The sequence below is a fragment of the Salvelinus fontinalis genome, chromosome 19, assembly GCF_029448725.1.
Source record: "Salvelinus fontinalis isolate EN_2023a chromosome 19, ASM2944872v1, whole genome shotgun sequence".
NCBI lineage: Eukaryota > Metazoa > Chordata > Actinopteri > Salmoniformes > Salmonidae > Salvelinus > Salvelinus fontinalis.
The window spans coordinates 2,899,333-2,924,224 of NC_074683.1; the positions used below are offsets into that span (position 1 = coordinate 2,899,333).

Consider the following 24,892-nt stretch of genomic DNA (forward strand, 5'->3'; position numbering starts at 1 on the left):
AATCTAGAATGCGTTATTTAAACCTTGGGGAGAAAGTGGCACTGACATATATAATTTAATAAGTGATTTTCACATCACTGTTGTTATATCAAGCAACTTGCGTACAATTTTGAGATTTTAAGAACCATTAGGAAAGTTGATGGGGGTTAATAACTAAATGTTCCTGTCATCCAACGTCAAGGTAAATGTGCATAAACTTTTTAGCACAAGTGTCAAATGCAATGTGTCCCACAGTTTGTACCCAGAGGTCCTAAGGCAGTGTAAATTGGAAACTTGATAGAATGTGAATTAAGCTTGGAGTTAATCACTATGTCAGCAAAAAGTAACAATGTCAATGAATTGTTACCAAAAATGACTCTGCAGAATATCTGACCTTGTTGAATGGATGCTTGAAAGATGCTTGACTGTGGGGGTTGAGGGGGAAACTATCTGTGGATTTCCTGATGAAGCTGAAGCAAGATACAAGGGAAGCATTCAATTTATCAGGGCTGCCAGACAATGACCCTTGACATATTAGATCATTTTGTTCAAACATTTCAGAGAAGTTGACATGCCTTTCCAGAAATGGTGTGCTTTGTCAGCTGTTTCCACTTTCTGTTTCCAAGATTCAAATGACCCCATTGAGCAAGACTTTAAAAAAATTATATTTTTGGATGGATTATTTTATTTTTAACAGTGACTCAATCCCCTCTCCCCTCATTGACTTACTGTATCAGGAGGACAGTGCTTTCTGGAATGTCGATGGCCTAATAACTGTTTAACTCTTTACTCCCAATGAATAATTCTCTCTGCTTGTGTGATTTGTTTGACTTTTTTTATCAACTCTAGACTTGTGTTGAGTTACCCTTTTTCTGTGCCAGGTTGTTGTACATTGATATTAAGTTACAGTATGATATGATGGAACAGTCTAATGTGACGGGGCGGCAGGTAGCCTAGTGGTTAAAGCGTTGGACTAGTAACCGTATAGGTTGCAAGATCAAATCCCAGAGCTGACAAGGTAAAAATCTGTCGTTCTGCCCCTGAACAAGGCAGTTAACCCACTGTTCCTAGGCTGTCATTGTAAATAAGAAATTGTTCTTAACTGACTTGCCTTGTTAAAAAATGATGAGGATTTGTTAGTTGATGATTTTTTATAGATTTTACTAAGTTAATTGAAGGGATGCTCACAGTCATATTTCCCACATTTTCCACTTCTCTCTTAAGGTATTAGTTAAATGTTGGTAGATTTCAATGTATTCTTTTGATCATTATATTTCTCTGATATTGAAGCTGTTTTTCAATATCCTCTGTTTTCTACTCTCCTTTGTAGCTTTGAAACACTATTTGTCAGTCCTATATGTTGCTTTACTGATTGTCAAATGTCCGCTTTTAATTTATCTCTGGTAGTCAGACATATACACTACTGTAGGTGAGACTACTTGAATAATTTTCTCTGCGATGTGGTTTCATTTTTTTTTTGCTAAAGGACAAAGGAGGGCAAAGAAAACACAGCTGTGATTTAGTTTTATAATGGAAAAGTCAACACATGCCAGCACTTTTCATAACTTTGATACTAACAGTGTAGTACAAGGAATTTATAGAAATATTAATTGATTTACGGTATAATGAGCAACAATGCAACAGCATACTGAGCAAAAATTCATTGATTCAATGTTTTCCATGAATTTTAACCCAAAAATACAGTTTTATTTTCTTTTGTCATTTAGGTTAGTATTGTGGAGTAAATACAATGTTGTTGATCCATCCTCAATTTTATTCTATCACAGCCATTACACTCTGTAATTGTTTTAAAGTCACCATTGGCCTCATGGTGAAATCCCTGAGAGGTTTCCTTCCTCTCCGACAACTGAAAGGACGTCTGTGCCTTAATAGTAAAAGGGTGTATTCATACACCATTCAAAGTGTTATTAATAAATTCACCATGCTCAAACGGATATTCAATGTCTGCTTTTTTTATTTTGACCCATCTACCATTAGCTGCCCTTCTTTGTGAGGCACTGGAAAACCTCTGTGGTCTTTATGGTTGAGTCTGTGTTTGAAATTCACTGCTCGACTGATGGATCTTACAAATAATTGTATGTGTGAGGTACAAAGAGTAGCTTTTCATTTTTAAGTAATTTATTTTTAAAAATCAACTTTAATATTAAAGTGTATCGTGTGCAAGAGACACAAAATATTAATTTAATCAATCTTAAATTCCTGCTGTAACACAACAAATGTGGAAAAAGTCAAGGGTTTGAATACTTTATGAAGGCACTGTATATTGTTGACATTACCTCATACAATAACAAAACATCTTTCATTCTCCATTCAAGTCACTTTATTGTGCCATCCCTGTGCTCTCATCTCAGAAACTTTTCAAACTTTTATGGTGAGTGGTGGTAGATATGATCTCTGAAAATAAATATGAGATAGGATTCCAAGAAGATACAAAACTGTGACCTTCTGAAAGCCTTCAAACTCTTGACATACCCTGAAGACATCTGTTATTTTCTGAGGAATATCTGAGAACTTAATAAAAACTGCTGTTGGGCAAACTTTTGATACTACTCGATGACATATTTATTTGCAGAGGGCCGGTGTATTTTTAATCAGGTGTGTAACTGCTTAGTTGGAACAAATGCCTGCACCCACACTGGCTCTCTGTGGATAAGATCAAACCCTGATCTAAGCAGTGTGAAAGCAACAGCTACTTTGAGAGTGACATCAATGGGTCTCTCTGGCTGCTTGTACACAGGCAGTCAAATTCTGGTATTTTTTTCACTAATTGGTCTTTTGACTAATCAGATCAGCTCTGCCTGTGTAAACGCAGCTCAGATAAAAGGTGAAACTCATTTCCTAATTTCTGAAAGAGATTAGCCTTTGTTTTCATTAATGCATAATACCACATACAGTGGGACAAAAAGGTATTTAGTCAGCCACCAATTGTGCAAGTTCTCCCACTTAAAAAGATGAGAGAGGCCTGTAATTTTCATCATAGGTACACTTCAACTATGACAGACAAAATGAGAAAAGAAAATCCAGAAAATCACATTGTAGGATTTTTAATGAATTTATTTGCAAATTATGGTGGAAAATAAGTATTACAAAGTGTACATATACATGTACATGTACATACAAAGTAACACAGTTACAAATTTAAGATGACAGAAGTTCAAATCATCAATTCAAATGAAATCTGATTTGTCACATGCACCGAATACAACAGTTGTAGATCTTACAGTGAAATGCTTACTTACAAGCCCTTAAAACAATGCAGTTTTAAGAAAATACATATAAAAAAGTAAGAGATAAGAATAACTAAGAATTTAAGAGCACCGGTAAAAATCAATAGCGGGACTATATACAGGGAGTACCGGTACAGAGTCAATGTGCAGGGGCACCGGTGTCGAGGCAGTTGAGGTAATATGTATATGTAGATAGAGTTATTAAAGTGACTATGCATAGATAATAACAGAGTAGCAGCAGCATAGAAAGGGGGGGCAATGCAAATAGTCTGGGTAGCCATTTGATTAGCTGTTCAGGAGTCTTATGGCTTGGGGGTAGAAGCTGTTTAGAAGCCTCTTGGACCTAGACTTGGCGCTCCGGTACCGCTTGCCGTGCGGTATTAGAGAGAACAGTCTATGACTAGGGTGAATGGACTCTTTGACAATGTTTAAGGCCTTCCTCTGACACCGCCTGGTATTAGAGGTCCTGGATGGCAGGAAGCTTGGCCCCGGTGATGTACTGGGCCGTACTCACTACCCTCTGTAATGCCTTGCGGTCGGAGGCCAAGCAGTTGCCATACCAGGCAGTGATGCAATCCATCAGAAAGCTCTCAATGGTGCAGCTGTAAAACCTTTTGAGGATCTGATGACCCGTGCCAAATCTTTTCAGTCTCCTGAGGGGGAATAGGTTTTGTCGTGCCCTCTTCACGACTGTCTTGGTGTGCTTGGACCATGTTAGTGTGTTGGTGATGTAGACACCAAGGAACTTGAAGCTCTCCACCTGCTCCACTACAGCCCATCGATGAGAATAGGGGCGTGCTCATTCCTCCTTTTCCTGTAGTCCACAATCATCTCCTTTGTCTTGATCACGTTGAGGGAGAGGTTGTTGTCCTTGCACCACAAGGTCAGGTCTCTGACCTCCTCCTTTTAGGCTGTCTCATCGTTGTCGGTGATCAGGCCTAGCACTGTTGTGTCATCAGCAGACTTAATGATGGTGTTGGAGTTGTGCCTGGCCGTGCAGTCATGAGTGAACAGGGAGTACAGGAGGGGACTGAGCACGCACCCCTGAGGGGCCCCCATGTTGAGGATCAGCGTGGCAGATGTGTTGTTCCCTAACCTTACACCCTGGGGGCAGGCCGTCAGGAAGTCCAGGATCCAGTTGCAGAGGGAGGGGTTTAGTCCCAGGGTCCTTAGCTTAGTGATGAGCTTTGAGGGCACTATGGTGTTGAACGCTGAGCTGTAGTCAATGAATAGCATTCTCACAAAAGTGTTAATTTTTTTTGTGGAGTGCAATGGAGATTGCATCATCTGTGGATCTGTTGGTGCGGTATGCAAGTTGGAGTGGGTCTAGGTTTTCTGGGATAATGGTGTTGATGTGAGCCATGACCAGCCTTTCAGAGCATTTCATGGCTACAGACGTGAGTTCTACGGGTCAGTAGTCATTTAGGCAGGTTACCTTATTGTTCTTGGGCACAGGGACTATGGTGGTCTGCTTGAAACATGTTGGTATTACAGACTCAGACAGGAAGAGGTTGAAAATGTCAGTGAAGACATGTCATGCCCTGGCCATAGAGAGGCTTTTATTCTCTATTTTGGTTAGGCCAGGGTGTTACTAGGGTGGGCATTCTAGTTTCTTTTTTTCTATGTTTTCTATTTCTTTGTTTTTTGGCCAGTGTGGTTCCCAATCAGAGACAGCTGTCTATCGTTGTCTCTGTTTGGGAATCATACTTAGGCAGCCTTTTTACCCACCTATGTTTTGTGGGTAGTTCTTTTCTGTTTAGTCTCTGTTACCTGACAGAACTGTTCGCTTTCGTTTTGTTACTTTGTTCGAGTGTTTTTTGATAATAAATAAAATCATAAACACTTTTCACGCTGCGCTTTGGTCCACTCCTTCCGACGACAGGCGTTACAAGACACTTGCCAGTTGGTCAGCGCATGCTCAGAGTACACTTCCTGGTAATTCGTCTTGCCTAGCGGCCTTTTGAATGTTGTCCTGTTTAAATGTCTAACTCTCATCGGCTGCGGAGAGCATGGTCACACAGTTGTTCGGAACAGCTTATGTCCTCATGCATGTTTCAGTGTTACTTGCCTCGATGTGAGCATATCATTTATTTAGCGTAGGCTCGTATCACTGGGCAGCTCTCGGCTGTGCTTCCTTTTGTAGTTTGTAATAGTTTGCATGCCCTGCCACATCCGACAAGCGTCAGAGCCGGTTAAGTATGATTTGGTCTTAGTCCTGTATTGACGCTTTGCCTGTTTGTTGGTTCGTCATAGGGCATAGCGGGATTTCTTATAAGCTTCCGGGACAGAATCCCGCTCCTTGAAAGCGGCAGGTCTAGTCTTTAGCTCAGTGCGAATGTTGCCTGTAATCCATGGCTTCTGGTTGGGGTATATACGTACAGTCACTGTGGGGCGGATGTCCTCGATGCACTTATTGATAAAGCCAGTGACTGATGTGGTGGCTCCTCAATGCCATCTTAAGAATCCAGGAACATATTCCAGTCTGTGCTAGAAAAACAGTCCTATAGTTTAGCATCTGCTTCATCTGACCACTTTTTATAGATTGAGTCACTGGTGCTTCCTGCTTTAATTTTTGCTTGTACGCAGGAATCAGGAGGATAGAGTTATGGTCAGATTTGCCAAATGGAAGGCGAGGGAGAGCTTTGTACGCGTCTCTGTGTGTGGAGTAAATGTGGTCTAGAATTTTTTCCCTCTGCACATGTAACATGCTGATTGAAATTAGGTAAAACAGATTTAAGTTTCCCTGCATTAAAGTCCCCGGCCACTAGGAGCGCCGCCCCTAGATGAGCGTTTTCCTGTTTGCTTATGGCGGAATACAGCTCATTGAGTGCGGTTTTAGTGCCAGCCTCGGTCTGTGGTGGTATGTGGAGAGCTACAAAAAATACAGATGAAAACTCTCTAGGTAGATAGTGTGGTCTACAGCTTATCATGAGATACTCTACCTCAGGCGAGCAAAACCTTGAGACTTCCTTAGATATCGTGCACCAGCTATTGTTTGCAAATATGTATAGGCCCCAGGCCCGTGTCTTACCAGAGGCTGCTGTTCTGTCCTGCCGATAGAGGGTATAAGCCACCAGTTATATGTTCTTAATGTCGCCGTTCAGCCACGACTCGGTGAAACATAAGATATTACAGTTTTGAATGTCCTGTTGGTATGATATACGTGCTTTCAGTTCGTCCCATTTATTTTCCAGAGACTGACTGTTAGCTAGCGGGATGGATTGCTAGGGCAGATTAGCCACTCGTCGCCTGATCCTCACAAGGCACCCTGATCTCTTTCCGCGAAACCTCCGTTTCCTTTTCCATCGAATCACGGGGATCTGGGCCTGGTCTGGTGTCTGTAATAGTGTATCCCTCCCGTCCAACTCATTAAAGAAGAACTCTTCGTCCAATTTGAGGTGAGTATTCCCAGTTTTGATGTCTTGAAGCTCTTTTTGGTCATAAGAGACGGTAGCAGCAACATTATGTACAAAACAAGTTACGAACAACGCGAAAAAACAAACAAAATAGCGTGGTTGGTTAAGAGCTGATAAAACAGCAGCCCTCCCCTCCGGCGCCATTTTCACAGTTCTGTTCCCATCTTGGGCAAAGGGTCGATCAAACCCATTATAATGACACTGCGATAGATGAAAATGTTCTCTCCCCGCATTTGGTTCACCTCCAGTCCAGGGTTCCCTCCTAAACTACTGCTAATTGCCAATTAGGTTTCCTCCTCACAGTGTTTACTTCTCTCACATTCCTCCCTCATTATGTTCCATAGCAGAGCAGCCAACTAGACAAATTATTCCATCAAGAAATAGCAGCCGATAACCCCTCCGCTACATCAACTCCATGTAACGGACACTAACATTCTCTGAGAATTCTGTATGCAGACCTACATTCAATTTCACTGTTCTGGAAGTGGTGGATTAGCCTTAAGCTTTGGACACAACAGCTGTGTATTGATATAATAAGACAGTCCCAGCAGATGGTGGTTTTGCCATTAACCATAAGATGTTTTGGATGTGGGGGAAACCAGTTGTTACGAGCATTCAGGACTGCTTATGCTGCTGGATCAGCATGCATGACCTTGGGACAGCTTGGGAATTGGCCCTGGGAAGTGGATGACTCTATCTGATTGGCTGTCATGTTTTATTGTTGGAGGGAGATGCAGCCAAATCCCTAGTGACCGTTGGATAAAGTAGTGTTTTCTAGTTTCTATCTAGACAATAAAACAGTGGTGAAAAGTACTTCAGTACAAATACTTTAAAGTACTACTTAAGTAGTTTTTGGGGCATCTGTACTTTACTATTTATATTTTTAACTACTTTTACTTTTACTCCACTACATTCCTGAAGAAATTAATGTACTTTTTATTCCGTACATTTTCCCTGTCACCCAAATGTACTAGGTACCTTTTGAATGCTAAGCAGGAAATTGTCTAATTTGTGCACTAATCAAGAGAACATCCCCAGTCATCCCTACTGCCTCTGATCTGGCAGATTCACTAAACACAAATGCTTTGTTTGTAAATGATGTCTGAGTGTTGAAGTGTGCCCATGGATATTCATAAATAAAGAAAATAAAGAAAATTGTGCATTCTGGTTTGCTTATTATAAGGATTTTGAAATGATTTATACTTTTACTTTGACTTTTGATACTTAAGAATATTTTAGAGATTACATTTACTAAATTAATGTATATAATTTACTTTTTATTTTTTTATCAAGTATGACAATTGAGTACTTTTTCCACCACTGTACTTAAGTACATTTAAAACCAAATACTTTTAGACTTTTACTCAAGTAGTATTTTACTGGGTGACTTTCTTTTGTACTTGAGTCATTATCTTTTAAGGTATCTTTACTTTTACTCAAGTATGACAATTGGGCACTTTTTCCACCACTGCAATAATACATGACACAGCGTATTATTTGAGCAACTCTATGACATGTGCAGAGAACTAGTGTTGGTATGCGTTGCGAAGGACTAGTGTTGGTATGTGTTGCGAAGGACTAGTGTTGGTTTGCGTTGCGAAGGACTAGTGTTGGTTTGCGTTGCGAAGGACTAGTGTTGGTTTGCGTTGCGAAGGACTAGTGTTGGTATGTGTTGCGAAGGACTAGTGTTGGTTAGCGTTGCGAAGGACTAGTGTTGGTTTGCGTTGCGAAGGACTAGTGTTGGTTTGCGTTGCGAAGGACTAGTGTTGGTATTTTACATTTACATTTAAGTCATTTAGCAGACGCTCTTATCCAGAGCGACTTACATGTGTTGCGAAGGACTAGTGTTGGTTTGCGTTGCGAAGGACTAGTGTTGGTTTGCGTTGCGAAGGACTAGTGTTGGTATGTGTTGCGAAGGACTAGTGTTGGTATGTGTTGCGAAGGACTAGTGTTGGTTTGCGTTGCGAAGGACTAGTGTTGGGTTGTGTTGCGAAGAACTAGTGTTGGTTTGCGTTGCGAAGGACTATTGTTGGCATGCGTTGCGAAGGACTAGTGTTGGTATGCGTTGCGAAGGACTAGTGTTGGTATGCGTTGCGAAGGACTGGTGTTGGTTTGCGTTGCGAAGGACTAGTGTTGGTTTGCGTTGCGAAGGACTAGTGTTGGTTTGCGTTGCGAAGGACTAGTGTTGGTTTGCGTTGCGAAGGACTAGTGTTGGTTTGCGTTGCGAAGGACTAGTGTTGGTTTGCGTTGCGAAGGACTAGTGTTGGTTTGCGTTGCGAAGGACTAGTGTTGGTTTGCGTTGCGAAGGACTAGTGTTGGTATGCGTTGCGAAGGACTAGTGTTGGTATGTGTTGCGAAGGACTAGTGTTGGTTTGCGTTGAGAAGGACTAGTGTTGGTTTGCGTTGCGAAGGACTAGTGTTGGTATGTGTTGCGAAGGACTAGTGTTGGTTTGCGTTGCGAAGGACTAGTGTTGGTTTGCGTTGCGAAGGACTAGTGTTGGTATGCGTTGCGAAGGACTAGTGTTGGTATGTGTTGCGAAGGACTAGTGTTGGTTTGCGTTGCGAAGGACTAGTGTTGGTTTGCGTTGCGAAGGACTAGTGTTGGTATGCGTTGCGAAGGACTAGTGTTGGTTTGCGTTGCGAAGGACTAGTGTTGGTTTGCGTTGCGAAGGACTAGTGTTGGTATGTGTTGCGAAGGACTAGTGTTGGTATGTGTTGCGAAGGACTAGTGTTGGTTTGCGTTGCGAAGGACTAGTGTTGGTATGTGTTGCGAAGGACTAGTGTTGGTATGTGTTGCGAAGGACTAGTGTTGGTTTGCGTTGCGAAGGACTATTGTTGGCATGCGTTGCGAAGGACTAGTGTTGGTATGCGTTGCGAAGGACTAGTGTTGGTATGTGTTGCGAAGGACTGGTGTTGGTTTGCGTTGCGAAGGACTAGTGTTGGTTTGCGTTGCGAAGGACTAGTATTGGTTTGCGTTGCGAAGGACTAGTGTTGGTTTGCGTTGCGAAGGACTAGTGTTGGTTTGCGTTGCGAAGGACTAGTGTTGGTTTGCGTTGCGAAGGACTAGTATTGGTTTGCGTTGCGAAGGACTAGTGTTGGTTTGCGTTGCGAAGGACTAGTGTTGGTTTGCGTTGCGAAGGACTAGTGTTGGTTTGCGTTGCGAAGGACTAGTGTTGGTTTGCGTTGCGAAGGACTAGTGTTGGTTTGCGTTGCGAAGGACTAGTGTTGGTTTGCGTTGCGAAGGACTAGTGTTGGTATGCGTTGCGAAGGACTAGTGTTGCGAAGGACTAGTGTTGGTTTGCGTTGCGAAGGACTAGTGTTGGTATGTGTTGCGAAGGACTAGTGTTGGTTTGCGTTGCGAAGGACTAGTGTTGGTATGTGTTGCGAAGGACTAGTGTTGGTTTGCGTTGCGAAGGACTAGTGTTGGTTTGCGTTGCGAAGGACTAGTGTTGGTATGCGTTGCGAAGGACTAGTGTTGGTATGTGTTGCGAAGGACTAGTGTTGGTATGCGTTGCGAAGGACTAGTGTTGGTATGCGTTGCGAAGGACTAGTGTTGGTTTGCGTTGCAAAGGACTAGTGTTGGTATGCGTTGCGAAAGACTAGTGTTGGTTAGCGTTGCGAAGAAGACCGCAGATATTTGAGTTTGCAGGACCACGCATACATAATGGACCACAGCTTGTCTGTATGCACAATATCATTGTCTATGAAGTTTGATTTCAATACATTTTTTACAATTGAACAGAATCAACAGTTGGCTCATCTGTCAAAAATGATCTCCCTCCTAGTATTTGTACTTTCATTTTGCTTGCTTTATGTAAGGACATGTTTTTCAAGAAGCATAGCCTGCATCCATGTAGAACTATAGTTAGAAAGACCGCGTGACTATAAGCTAGCTTTCCTTTTTCTGCTTTGTGTGCTCTAGTTTGTGACTGTGACATGAAGACCTAACACAACCTTTCCTGCCCTGTAGCACACCATGGTTTAAAACAAATGCTCAGCTGAATCAGCTGAAGCCTTACCTCAAAGATGTGCTTGCAGTTTTCAGGAAACGGCTGGCTTTGTTGACTTACGTGGAAGACTTAGACTGGGGGGTGGAAAACAAAATCAAAGCCCAAATGCTCCTGGTCACTTTATGTGGAAAATATGTACACAGGTTCCTGCATAAGAGTATAAAAACATGTTTGTTTGCTTTCTTAGTGTAGTAGAGTATTGTACAATGTAAACTGCTCAACCAAAATATATCTGCAGTTCACGAAATGTCTCCCGTGTCTGTGGTAAACCAAAGTGTAAACAGATGGTGAGTGTGTTTTATTGTTGTACCTGCGGTTGATGTCATGGCCATGCAACGTGTGATGACCGAGGGAGTGTACCAATGGGTTTCCTGACAACTGTCCTCTTACAACCAAAACATTGTTTGCACTCTAGAATTAGACTCAGCTGACATTTCCGGTCTTTATAAAAATGTATATTGTTTATTCGCCAGTCACACGACTCACACTTCGACTTAGACACTCTGGCCTTTCCAGCTGTCTAGAAAGCGAGACCTTGTCTTACAGGGCCGTACACAGACCTTTCAGGGAGCAGGTCCTCAAATTGAAAAAGGGCACCCCCAAAACGACTTTCATAATTCATATCTCGAAACGCAAAACATACCAATTGCCTCTGTAGCAAAAAAAGATACATTATGGAGCATAGGCCTATTTGTATCTATGACAACACACTCACTCATCACAAACTGTAAGTGTGCCTCTTAAGTTCATGATTGACGTCGGGAAAAGAGTGTGGGCTATCATCTGATCATTGATGTTGATGATTGATGTAAATTTGCTATTTAGCAGCTCAGTGTTTTGTTTTTACTGATTGTGATTTATCTTCAATGCTCTTAAATAATAACTTCATAATATAATATTTATAATCTTCTAACTTAAGATATATTGGCTGGCTGGCTGGCTAGTGGTTTGCGGGATATTTTAGAATATGATGGTTAGAGTCTAGACTACCAGTTTTGCTGCTGTCGACTGAAGAAGAGAAGGAGTTGGGTTGGAGCGAGCTCCTATCTGTCTTTCTGCCTCTCTCTGATGTGCGTATCAGCCAACCAGACTGATATTGATATTGATGATGATGTTAATCAAATGTTATGCTGCAGTGGCAGTAGGGCTGGGAATTGCCAGGGACCTCACAATACGATATTATCACAATACTTAGGTGCCGATATGATATGCTTTGTGATTCCTATGATTCTATATGTATTGCGTTTTGGTTCTGTGATTTTATTGCGATTCGATGTTCCAAACATATTGCTCACCATATTCCTGCTGCAGCAGGACAATTGACAGTCAAGAGAAAATTAATTTTGATCAGTCATGGAAATAAAAGTGCTGAAAACAAATTGGCTCCCTATTTAAAAAGAAGATGGAGAAGAAGCTATGAAGAAAAATACTAGAGTTTTTCCAACTAGTCCAAAAATAATATTGCGATGCTTTCAAAACTATACGATATATCGCAAAAACATTGATCCCGATATGTAACTGTATCCACCATCACCATGTGGCAGTACTTAAAGCTGCAATATATAACTTTTTGGGCGACCTGACCAAATTCACATAGAAATGTGTGTTATAGGTCTGTCATTCTCATTGAAAGCAAGTCTAAGACGTGGTAGATCTGTTCTATTTGCACTATTCTATGCTTCCTGTTCTTAAGTTGAGTTTTTGTGTCTTCAACTTTCGGTTTTATAATATATAATGTAAAATATATTTCAGAGCGGTTTAGATCGTACACTTACCACATTTAGATGTGCACAGTATTCCAGATAGTAGCTCATATATAGGTCTTATTCGGGATAAGATGTTTACATCCAACTTTGATATCCCATTCACGAGTATCCCTGTATCCATGAATAAACAGAATATTCCTCAATTAAAAACATATCGTTAAATGGAATACTAACTGAAATACGGACACTGACTTTAAGCCTATACCTCTCACATGTAGCATAATATAAAAATAACTCCTATTGAAATTAGGAATTTCTTGCAGTGAAATTATACAACAAATGTTAGTTTTTTGTCCCGGTGAAAAGTGGCAATCTTATACTGTAGTGTTGGGTGTAGATGTTATTTGGGTCATAGTCATTTATATTTTTACTCATAGATACAGTATTTCTGACTGTATCAGGGATATGTATGTGGTGAGACACTAAAGGTTCACTTAATCATGAGATCTTTTAACTTTACAGAGAAGGTGCGTTGGTGTCAGCGGATCTTCTAATGGCTGTAAATTATTTCCATACGTGATCTTGTACTTTGCAATGTGTTGAAGGGTCTCCACTTTGAGAGCTGGAAAATGTCTGCTGAAACCTTTTAACACTCTACCTCACCCCAGCTGTCCATACAAGATCGAAACATGAAATGATGGAGGGCGAAACAGAGAAAAGCGTAAGGAAAATAAAGTGTGAACAGTACCTCAGAATCCTGAGAACAGGTCTCTTCCTGTTTTAAATTGTACTCAGAAATCAGAGACCTGGGAACTCCCAGCCAAAACAATCATGGCAACACCTTGGGGCCTGTATTAAATCAAAACCAATACACAGGATTCGGGGGTAGATCAAATCCAACATTTTGTTCCCAAGAGCGAGAAGGCTTTTAACATGCAATTTTGTTTCTTTTTGTTTCACACTGTGAACTGTGTTTGTTTTCGAACCTGACTTGCTGTGCAAGAATTCCAGGAAACCTGGTTACCAGCTTTGATTGAATAAGGACCCTAATGTCAGATAGCCTGGACCTCTCAAAAATAAGTAACACAATGGTTTTTGGTCAATGGTGTTTGTTTGTCAGTTTCAGCGATGTGTTATCCTGCCTGATGAGCAGTTCATCTCCAAGCGTTGAATAAGACATGGAAGTGTCAGATTTCACAAAGGTATAGCACAGTTCAAGCTGCTAGGATCCACTGTTCCTACGCTTAAGTATTTCTACAGCCGCAGTGGAAACACTTTTTCATAGGATATTGTCTTCGCCAATTCTCAAAATGAAGCATTTTCTTTTGCTTTTTATAGACTCAGGGTTTCTTTTCAGGCACATTACATGGTGATTTGAATATCTAAAGACAAAAAGATATTGGCATGTCTCTCCAAAAGTGATATAAGTCAAAGAGATTTACAGTTTGGACTGAAACCACTGGAATGTTATAGGTTACCTCTGGTATGTTTCCTCTTTCTTTAGGAAGCAGTTATTTTTGCTGACGTTTTTTTAACATCCTCCCAGAAAAGTTAGCAAAAAACTACTTTTGCATAAATTGTGGGTGGAGGTATTTTGACTCTGAAATCCAGCTATCGTGTTTCTGTAAAAAAGCCCTTGTTGGAGTTTTTCAAACCCATCATCTCCTCTACCGCAGTCCTGAATGTATCTCCATCTGGTCCACAGCTGAAAACTATTAGACTGTGCTTGAACTTCCTTCTTCTCAGTATTCCACACGGTTTCAAAGCAAGTAAGTCACTTTTATTTTGGTCCTGCCGCTTGGTCGTCTTTGCATGTTTCTGTAATACCACTCTTAAGCCACTCTCTTATTTTCATTCCTCTTGGCAACAGAGTAAAGGATTTCTGTGCTTGGTTTAGGTTCCCGGCTGATTCAACTGTGGAATGTTGGGTTAAATTAATAAACAGATTGTTTTGGCAATGTCTAACGTGTTGCGCTTAGCAAGCTAAATTCCAGAGTGGGTGAAAGCGAGTGTAGAAACAAAGAAGCATTGTTGTTTTCCGAGCGGCATTATGTTAGGGGACTGCATTATGTTAGGGGACTGCATTATGTTAGGGGACTGCATTATGTTAGGGGACTGCATTATGTTAGGGGACTGCGTTATGTTAGGGGACTGCATTATGTTAGGGGACTGCATTATGTTAGGGGACTGCATTATGTTAGGGGACTGCATTATGTTAGGGGACTGCATTATGTTAGGGGACTGCAGTGCTTGTTTTCATCTCATGTCAAATGCTAGATGCCTTTCTATGCATATGGCTCAGATTAGCGGCTGCTAGAGAGACTTTTATAGGGGACATCAACTTTTGGGTTTTTCAACTTTTTTTTTCTCCATAAGGTGTCACATGTTTTCACACTGCTTTTTGTTTGCGGGTTGCTTTTTGGGCATGAGAGATGACTTGTTCCTTGGGGTCAAAGTAGGTATATTTTGTTTCCCAAAAGTTTGTTTCCCAACCTAAATTCAAACTGTTTGAGTTACTGGAGTTGAATTGCGCAACTGACAGCGTGTTTGTCTGAGCAAATGACCAATGATAAACCTCGTTAATGAGTTGATGCCACGCTTAGTGAAACATTTGCTTATAAGTGTTTGCCTCATTATGTAGCAGTAATGCAAAATACATGCATTCTGGTATGTTATTAGTGTTGAAAGATTGAATTGATCGTTGTTGTTTTAGTCTTTCAAACATTGCGCTTATATGTTTGCACATCTTTGCTCCCAACTAATATACTGTGTGTTGTACACTGATCGGAAGCTGTTTAGCCCCTAAAGTGTCAAGTGGCATTATTTATGTTCCATTTGCTTTGATAATCAGACCTGATGGTGTTTATTCACTACTGTAAGTGCGCCGAGGATCAGTGGTTCTTCAGATGCTTTTGGCCATGTGAGCGTATTGTAAACTATGGTCTTTGGCGTTCCTCGGGTACAATCCATTCCTTCTCACTCTTAACACTCTCGGCTATAGGCTATGTTACAAGCATGCTCTCAGGGAATTTGAAACCTGAGCAACGGCCTGTGAGAATAAGCATTACTCAGACTGCCTGATTCTCCAGACGGCTGTGTATTACCGCAACCGTGGGCTCAAACATGCCTGACCTCGATGCTCACACAGTTGCACTGCAGATGGTAAATAGCAGTGGGGAAGTTTGAGACTCTGTGCTAAGACTGAGGATACGGTTCTCCCAAGACAGGGTGAATCACCAGCCCAGGAAGCCATTAAAAAGAGCAAACACAGCTTCTGTCAATCATAAGGAGTGACATCACAGCCAGGCATACACAGTCCAACACTATAGTAAGAAAACATCCACTGTTAGAGGGTATTGCAGTCTGCTCCCCTATATTCCCTTAGTGGTTGCTGTTAGATATAGGCTAGCACTTAATTGTGCCTCTGGATAATTATATTTTGCAGTCAGTCTTTTGGAAGAAAGTTATTGCTTTGAATTGGGTTGACTGATATGATTCTACTGAAATAGTGACTCCAATTGAGTGTCGGTCATGTGTATCTTAGTCCTGACGTATTCAAATGGAATGGTGTAGTAGTAGGCATTATAGGCAGTAATGCGGCAACATATTGGCATGAACAGACAGCCAACAAGGAAAGGGGGAGAAAAGGATATTGGCACTTACTCCAGCTATCCATGGCACATTATTTTGACGGAGTTCTCACCTTTAATGACATAATACTGCAGTGTGACTTGGAAGAGTTTTGGGAAAAAGGGAATTAGGGCTCACACCATGCTGTAAGTGTGTGTTTGAATACACTGTAAAGTGTAGCCCAGTTCTTAATCAATTGACTTGAACTTGAATATAGCTTTATGCATGCTCAGTTTAGTGCACATTTTTATTTATATATCGTGGAAGGGATACTTTAGGTTTAATTTGATTAGTTACGGTATTATACCGTGGTGCCCCAGGCCGTGAGTTGGTTTAAGGTTAATCCCTGAAACAAATGACTTCCTGCAGAAGTAGGTCGAGGTGGAAGTTGTTATTATAGCTGTGGTCTATGGGTCTAAAGTCCTATTGGTTAAGATCATGATCAGGAGAAAGAAGGTACAGGGACAGCACTTAGGGAACACTTCCCCTTGAGCATTGGTCTACAGAGTAATCAATCCATACGCTCCAGTGAATGATACATATGGTTGTCCAGGTGTCCGCTGTTGATCGTAGTAGGCTGTTATTTAAAGGCCCAGTGCAGTCAAAATTATGATTTGCCTGTGTTTTATATATATCGCCACACTGAGGTTGGAATAATACTGTGAAATTGTGGAAATGTTGATAATGCGCTTTTAGTGTAAGAGCTGTTTGAAATGACCGCCTGAAATTACAGCCTGTTTTGGTGGGATGGAGTTTTGGCCTGCCTGGTGACATTCCCCTCCCCACTCAGAACACTCCCAATCAGTCCTAGCAAAATTCTTGCTTGAGAAATGTATCTTCGCTAAGAAGCTATTTTTGTTTCTTTTTGACCATTTTAATTTAAAACAATCACAATTGTACTTAATTGTTACTCAGAAATTATTTAATTTCAAATCGGAAACTCCAGATATTGAATGGCTGTTTCAATCTACCACTCTTAAATTAGACTAACCATAATGAATCATATTCCCCTGTTAATCTGGACATCACCTGCTTAAGGCCCTTAAAGACTGTGTAAAAAGCAGTTTTGGTACCATTTTCATCATGCTCGGGATGATATAAATAAGTGACTTGGCGCTAAGCCTATTGTTTATGTCTAACGTATTGAGATGTGCAGAAAAGTTGCCCTGTCTCCCCTCAATTGTGGACATGGCTGCTGTCCATGTTCATTTGACTCTGCATTGCTCTGAGGCGGGTACAATATTTGTCTGTAAAAAAACAAACACAAGCTGTCTTTTTAAGCAGCAAAGCTATTCTGTTTTGGCATACTGGTTTGGAAAAATCCCAATCGACACTCTATAGCTCATTTCAGTTGAACTTTGCCCCCTGAAGGACCAGTATAGATAGAAAGAAAACATCTCCAAACATCACAAGGTGGTTTTAGATCTTTGTGAAATAAAGTTGTCTCTGTGAAAAATAAATCATAATAATTGCATGTCTAATTGCATCATCTTTTTGTCTATTTGACATTATCCATTTGACATTATCCTAGTATCCTTAGCTACATAGTTATTGTTGGAAGCTTGTTGCTATGTAATTACAGAAATTAAAGAGGTGTTGGTGCTATAGTTCTGTTTATGAAAGGAAAATTGTTTTAGTTTAATGTGGAGGAATCATGTTTCTCAGTGGCATGCTGAAGGTGTTACACAATAGTCAGTCAGAGCAGGCATTTCCATGTGGCGACTCACATAATGTCATTTAATGTCATAACAATAAACTGTCAACCACATATAATACAGCATATCTTAAAGCTAGACTAATTGATATGGGTAATGCTAAATAGCTAATTTCAGTTTGTGAATTATATCTCTCAAATAGGACAGATAAGACATGGGAACACTTGCAATTGCTTTCTGTCATGTTTTTGGATTAGTAATACTAAAGCTTTCGTCACAGTTTCCAGCTCACAGTTCACGTTCGTTAACTTTGAGACTACTCTCTGCATGGAGTAAGGAAACATTACTGCTCTCTGATTTCTATCGCTATTAGCACATTTTATTATTGTACAACAGCTCAGTCTCTCAGGTCTGGTTGTCAAATAGCATGTTTGTCTTCTCTCTTCAGACTCCTGCGTTGCGTGAGCCCCAGTGTAGTTAGCACCACACCACTCTTTAAAAAGTAGCTCTGAAATCATAGACCTATTCACAGAGCTAGACATGTGATTTTCTCCCCCGCATGTAAGAGTCATTATATCCTGAATGTTGCAATGTTCCTCTGCATATGTCAGCGAATAAAAATGTCCTTTCTGAAGTTAGAGTTTGTCAGTTTGTCTCAACTTATGAAAAGAGAAATGCCTGGAACTACTGTCTTTAGCTGGACTATTGTAAGCATTTTTATATACAGTAAATGTCACATATTATATCTGCTAGTGTCACAGAAGATGGTATAGCACGTGTTTTAGTATGTTCTTGGCCTGCTGCAGTGTCAAATAAAATACATCACCTTCAGGGCCTATAGAGTACACTTACTCATCCTATGCAACCTCTGTTGAGCATCTGATTAAGGTTACTAAAGTATATGCCTGCCATGAACTCTTCAGTGTGATGCGTTACACACAATGGTCAGTGTCATCCTCATTGCAATGCATACAATTCACCATTGAAAGAGTACTGTAGCCCGATGCGACATTTTCCATCTAGAAAGGAAGGTCTCATCCTTCCGTTGTATCGAAAGGATACCTAACAAAGACAAGAGCCTTAATTATTTTAAAGTGGACTTTTCATTCAAGTGGACATTTCAATTATATTGTTTTTATTGACAATGGCTCGTATGTCTGGAAAATAAAGTAATTTGTATCCTTGGAACTCATCTGAGGTATTCCATTTGTTTCCTTAGCAGAAAATTTGGAAATTGGCCTTTGGAAGATACACCAGAACCAGAAATGATCAATAACCTACCTTAATGATCAACTCAATGCTTCCTCATCTCGTGATTCTCATGGTTTATCAGAATATGTTTGAAGCACATGTAGCCTACCTAATGAATAAAGAGTTAAATCAGTACTTCATTCTATTTAAGTTTTATCAGAGTGAGAGGTTTTGAAGGAGAAAAGATTTAAGGAAAATTAAGTGAAATTAGAAATGAGTTTCTACCTTTTTCTGAAATCACTTTAAAGCAAATGATAAATTGGCTTAGAAGGAACTTAATCACTATATATAAGGAAAGAGATAAAAAAAAACAGAAACTGTCAAAATAATTGAGTCAACCTATTCTGAGGCAGAACTTACTTACTTGGCTATCTGTATGAGAGTTGGTTTTAGAATTTAAACCAAAAACAGTTGATAGCCTATGTGCTGTTAATGCCTTATTGCATGCATAATGTTTTGGCTTCTCAGCTGATGTTTCTCACAACATCTTCTTTGATACACTATGTTGGAGTTTTTGGGGGGGAGAGATTGCAAGGTTGCAACAAAACATGTACATGTACCTTTGGTATTAAAAGGTGTCACTTGGTTGGGATTATCAGTGAATGGTCAGAGATAACATGTAGATAACCAAAGTGTGCCATGCCTATTCACTGTTCATACATGTATATCCAGCAGAGAATATGACAGCATATAACTCCGCTTTATGTGAAGGTTAAAACGGACATTTCTGATATCAGAACTGATGTTTTGCTACAGTAATGCATCTACTTTGGTTTGATGTATTCAGGCAGTCATCGACAAGCATATATCGCCATTCTCCCAGGAAGATTAGACTGTAATGCAACATATTGTGGCTGAGAAAAATGTAAAAGTCTTAAAACCTTTTCCAGAAAATGGTCTCAAGCAATATTCACTGTTACTACGAAATCAACCAGCAGTAGTAGTCTTTGTCATGTTTGGTGTGCTAAATTGACAATGACAAATTATCCTACTAACAAGACTAGCCATAAAAAAAAAAAATGGTCACCTCCCATACTCAGATGGTAAATCACTTTAACCCAAAGGTAAATACAACGTGTTTTACTGGTCGGTTTAGGTTTTCATTGGCGCATATTCTGACTGACTAAACATTAGCTTTCTGTGAGAGGGTGCGTTTCCTAAAGCAGAGGCTGACACCTGGCCAGTTGTTTAGTAAAATTTTCCAGGTTTTGTTTGTTGAAGGCCTGAGGTTTTAAACGATTCTAAAACTCTGTTTTTTTCCCTCCTGAGGTGGAGTATTGGCAAATACACAGAAGGGACCACAAAGGCGCAAGGTTTTCCAGTATGAACCGGGCCTTTAACAGGAAAAAAGGTAAGCACTCAGACAGATTTTAGTTCTGTTCCCCATCTGTAAAGCCCAGTTTCTCCACGCCGTCGCTCATATTATGACTGTGCATGTTCGGTGAGCTACTTGTTCTTATACCTGGAGATAACTACGTAATCTACATGTGCACTGTCCTACTGAAAATGTCTGACGCAACCACTGCGGTTTCGCGACAACAGCTTTACGTATTTGCCATCTGTCCTACCACTCCAACTCCCTCCACTCGCATGAATCAACAGACCTGGAAATGTCCAAAGACCCTGCTGGACAATTTTTGGGCCCAGGTGACCCTGAGTGTTCATATGATATTTCAGTTTTAAAATTTACCTCAGCCCTGTCAGGCACCCATGAGGAGATAAAGACTTATCAGGTTAGGCAGATCTCTACTCCTGGTTCAGATTAGATTTCCCTTTCATGGACAATAATAAAATACAGCTTGGTGCTAAGGTGCTCCACTACTGCTGCTACTGTCCTTTTTTCATAGGTTTTACTTTCTCATGAATCTAAGTTGATACTTTGTCATATTTTGAACTCAGACTCTGGAGGGCACGTTTAGGGAGTCTGTTGAAAGATTGGGCATAACAGAGAAGTAATGGCTTCACAGCTGACACAGAAAGTAGTCAGTGAATTAGACACTGTGGCCCCGGTTACCATTCCCCATCTCTCGCACTGATGGGCCCACAAATGCTTCCATACATACTTGCACACAGTCCAGTTCTGTGTGATTGTAGAGAACTACAGAGGCGCATCCAGCCATCTGGCATAAAGAGGGCATTAAAGCCTTTTAAGCGAAGGACAAAGGTCCCTCCGAAACCTCCCCGAACACAACCAATATTTTCCACCAGACCGACACAGAACACAGGGCTTTTGGAGACAACCATTAATTACCAGAGCATTGCTCATAACTGATTAAGAATAGGGCTTGGTAAGGAAACACAAAAGAGGATGACAGATCTAGTTGCTCTGAAGTTTCTTATCCAGATTATAATTTTATTTTCCAGGTCTCATTAAGGTGCATGACTGTGCAGATTCATCGCTAGCTATTCATCAATATGTTGAGTCGATATTGCACTCTCAGCACGCATGCATTTGTAGTAGTTATTAAAAGCCTCCTGTTGAGATAGAATGTTTTAGCACAGATTCTTCATTGTACTTTTTAAACACTGGGACTTTCATCCTTTCACAATTGCATTTGGGAATTAGCATTATTGCATCTATATTTCTAGTGTCCAATGAGCAAAGTTGCTGCAGACCCGTGTCAATCACTTTGTTATAATTAGTAGTTAGAAAATATTCTTTATTTCTTCTACGTTCCTTCATCCTATATTTATTCATTTGAACTGATGACAAAATGTGGTTGTAAAAAGAAAGAAAACTAAGTAAATTACTGTTCCTCATTCACCTTAATATGCAAGTTATTTGTTTGGTCTGTCTGGCTACATACTGGGCATAATTTTTGTCTGACGTTATCTTGCTGTTCCTATAAGGCATTGATGAATTCCAATTAGATTACTGCCTCTTTTCATACAGTGCCTTAAAGTATTCGCACCCCCTGACTTTTTCCATATTTTACAAAGTGGGATTAAAAGTGGATTTAAATGTCTTTTTTTGTCAAGGATACACATACACAAAATGCTGCAATGTCAAAGTGGAAGAAAAAGTATAACATTTGTAAAAAAAAAAATATATATATATATACATGAAAAATAAAACAATAATATATCTTGATTAGATCAAATGTACAAATATAATTTTTAAATACAGGGCCTTCCGAAAGTATTCATAGCCCTCGGCTTATTCCACATTTGTATGTGTTAGCCTGAATAAAAAATTGATTAAACCAGCGTTTCTTAAAGTATGGGTCACGACCCAAAGTGGATCGCGGACTTGTTAATGGTAGGTCGCGACGTAAATGTATAATTAATTAATGAATTACTGGAATTGATTTGGCCAAGCGCAATTGCGCTCTCGGTTTAGTGTGCTCTCTGTTTATCAGCGGTCTCTGCTCAGTTTGGGAGCTGCGCAAGTGGGAGAGGTAGATATAGATGCCCATGTGCTTCGCTGTTTACCGGATCTTTTTTCTGCAGTTTTCTTGAAGATCACTCCGCGACCCACACGCTGCAGCGATATCGTTCAAGCCACTGACTTGTTATTCCCACTCGCCATCACTCACCGCTGTCATGAAATGGACTCATGCTAGCCACAAGTTCTGACTGAGCTCAATCGTCATGAAACGCAAACACAGTGATGAATTTTTGTCTCTTTCATACAAACTTTGAGAAATAACGAGGAGCGCCCGTAATGTGTTTTGTGTGGGGAAGTGCTTAGTAATGATTCTCTCAAAACAAACAAATTAATAAAACGACACATCCTGACCAAACATCCAGGCACAACATGACAGTAAACCCAGGGAGTTCTTTCAGAACAGGGCAGAATGCTTCAGTGCTTTGCAAGTGGAAAAGTAAGTCAACTAGCAAGACATTGTTGTCATTTTGTAACAGGTGATGATAAGCCGAAATAAGGGAGTACAGTCGTGACCAGAAGTTTTGAGAATGATACAAATTTTAATTTTCACTGCTGCTGCCGTTTGTATGATGGCAATTTGCATATACTCCAGAATGTTATGAAGAGTATTCAAATTAATTGCAATTAATTGCAAAGTCCCTCTTTGTCATGCAAATGAACTGAATCCCCCCCCAAAATATCCACTGCATTTCAGCCCTGCCACAAAAGGACCAGCTGACATCATGTCAGTGATTCTCTCGTTAACACAGGTGTGAGTGTTGACGAGGACAAGGCTGGAGATCACTCTGTCATGCTGATTGAGTTCGAATAACATACCGGAAGCTTCAAAAGGAGGGTGGTGCTTGGAATAATTTTTCTTCCTCTATCAACCATGGTTACCTGCAAGAAAACACGTGCCGTCATCATTGCGTTGCACAAAAAGGGCTCACAGGCAAGGATATTGCTGCCAGTAAGATTGCACTGAAATCAACCATTTATCGGATCATCAAGGAGAGCGGTTCAATTGTTGTGAAGAAGGCTTCAGGGCGCCCAAGAAAGTCCAGAAAGCGTCAGGACCGTCTCCTAAAGTTGATTCAGCTGCGGGATCGGGGCACCACTAGTACAGAGCTTGCTCAGGAATGGCAGCAGGCAGGTGTGGGTGCATCTGCATGCACAGTGAGGCGAAGACTTTTGGAGGATGGCCTGGTGTCAAGAATGGCAGCAAAGAAGCCACTTCTCTGCAGGAAAAACATCAGGGACAGACTGATATTCTGAAAAAGCTACAGGGATTGGACTGCTGAGGACTGAGGGAAAGTCATTTTCTCTGATGAATCCCCTTTCCGATTGTTTGGGGCATCTGGAAAAACGTTTGTTCGGAGAAGACAAGGTGAGCGCTAACATCAGTCCATTGTGTCATGCCAACAGTAAAGCATCCTGAGACCATTCATGTGTGGAGTTGCTTCTCAGCCAAGGGAGTGGACTCACTCACAATTTTGCCTAAGAACACAGCCATGAATAAAGAATGGTACCAACATATCCTCCAAGAGCAACTTCTCCCAACCATCCAGGAACAGTTTGGTGACGAACAACACCTTTTCCAGCATGATGGAGCACCTTGCTATAAGGCAATAGTGATAACTAAGTGGCTCGGGGAACAAAACATCGATATTTTGGGTCCATGGCCAGGAAACTCCCCAGACCTTAATCCCATTGAATTTGTGGTCAATCCTCAAGAGGCGGGTGGACAAACAAAAACCCGCAAATTCTGCCAAACTCCAAGCATTGATTATGCAAGAATGGGCTGCCATCAGTCAGGATGTGGCCCAGAAGTTAATTGACAGCATGCCAGGGCGGATTGCAGAGGTCTTGAAAAAGAAGGTTCAACTATGCAAATATTGATTCTTTGCACCAACTTCATGTAATTGTCAATAAAAGCCTTTGACACTTATGAAATGCTTGTAATTATACTTCAGTATTCCATAGTAACATCTGACAAAAATATCTAAAGACACTGAAGCAGCAAACTTTGTGAAAATTAATATTTGTGTCATTCTCAAAACTTTTGGCCACGACTGTACTATCTCTCATAGTAGTAGATGTGAGTTTTTCTTTCAAACAATTCCCTGGCTTTGGAATGTTACAGAGCTAATAGCTAACGTTAGACAAAGCAAGCAAACTAGCTACTGATAGTGCAACCCTAAGAAATAGTACAGATGAATATGAAAAATTAAGTCTAGGTTGGAACAGTTGCTTTTATTCTGAACTGGAATAAACTGATTGAAGCTGATGCTTTTTGACACTCACACAGTTCAGGGTTGCTCATCTGCAGCAGGAAGCAGTCTCCTGCCGGACGGAGAAAGTAGTAGATGTTCTGATCCAGTTTGGCACCACGTACCTATGCAAGTCAGGGTTGGCATTTCCATGTGGTGTCTCACGTAATGTAAAATAATGTCACAATTATGAACTGTCAACCACATATAATACAGCATATCTTAAAGCTAGAGTAATTGATATGGGTAATGCTAAATAGCTAATTTCAGTTTGTGAATTATATCTCTCAAATAGGACAGATAAGACATGGGAACACTTGCAATTGCTTTCTGTCATGTTTATGGATTAGTAATACTAAA

General features: G+C 40.6%; 1 protein-coding gene across 6 annotated transcripts in view; it reads left to right on the forward strand.

Annotated features, from left to right (window-relative positions):
* The window catches only part of LOC129816152 (PTB domain-containing engulfment adapter protein 1), a 159,485-nt gene that overhangs the window by 111,229 nt on the left and 23,364 nt on the right, over window positions 1-24,892 (forward strand). For 2 of the 6 annotated variants that reach the window (XM_055870369.1, XM_055870371.1), the window contains one exon: window positions 20,165-20,246. In XM_055870369.1, the coding sequence (XP_055726344.1) occupies window positions 20,165-20,246 (82 nt within the window). Of the gene's footprint in view, window positions 1-13,611; window positions 14,129-14,370; window positions 14,815-20,164; window positions 20,247-24,892 lie in introns of those variants that run through there. The other 4 variants (XM_055870372.1, XM_055870368.1, XM_055870367.1 and 1 more) reach the window with 4 other exon arrangements.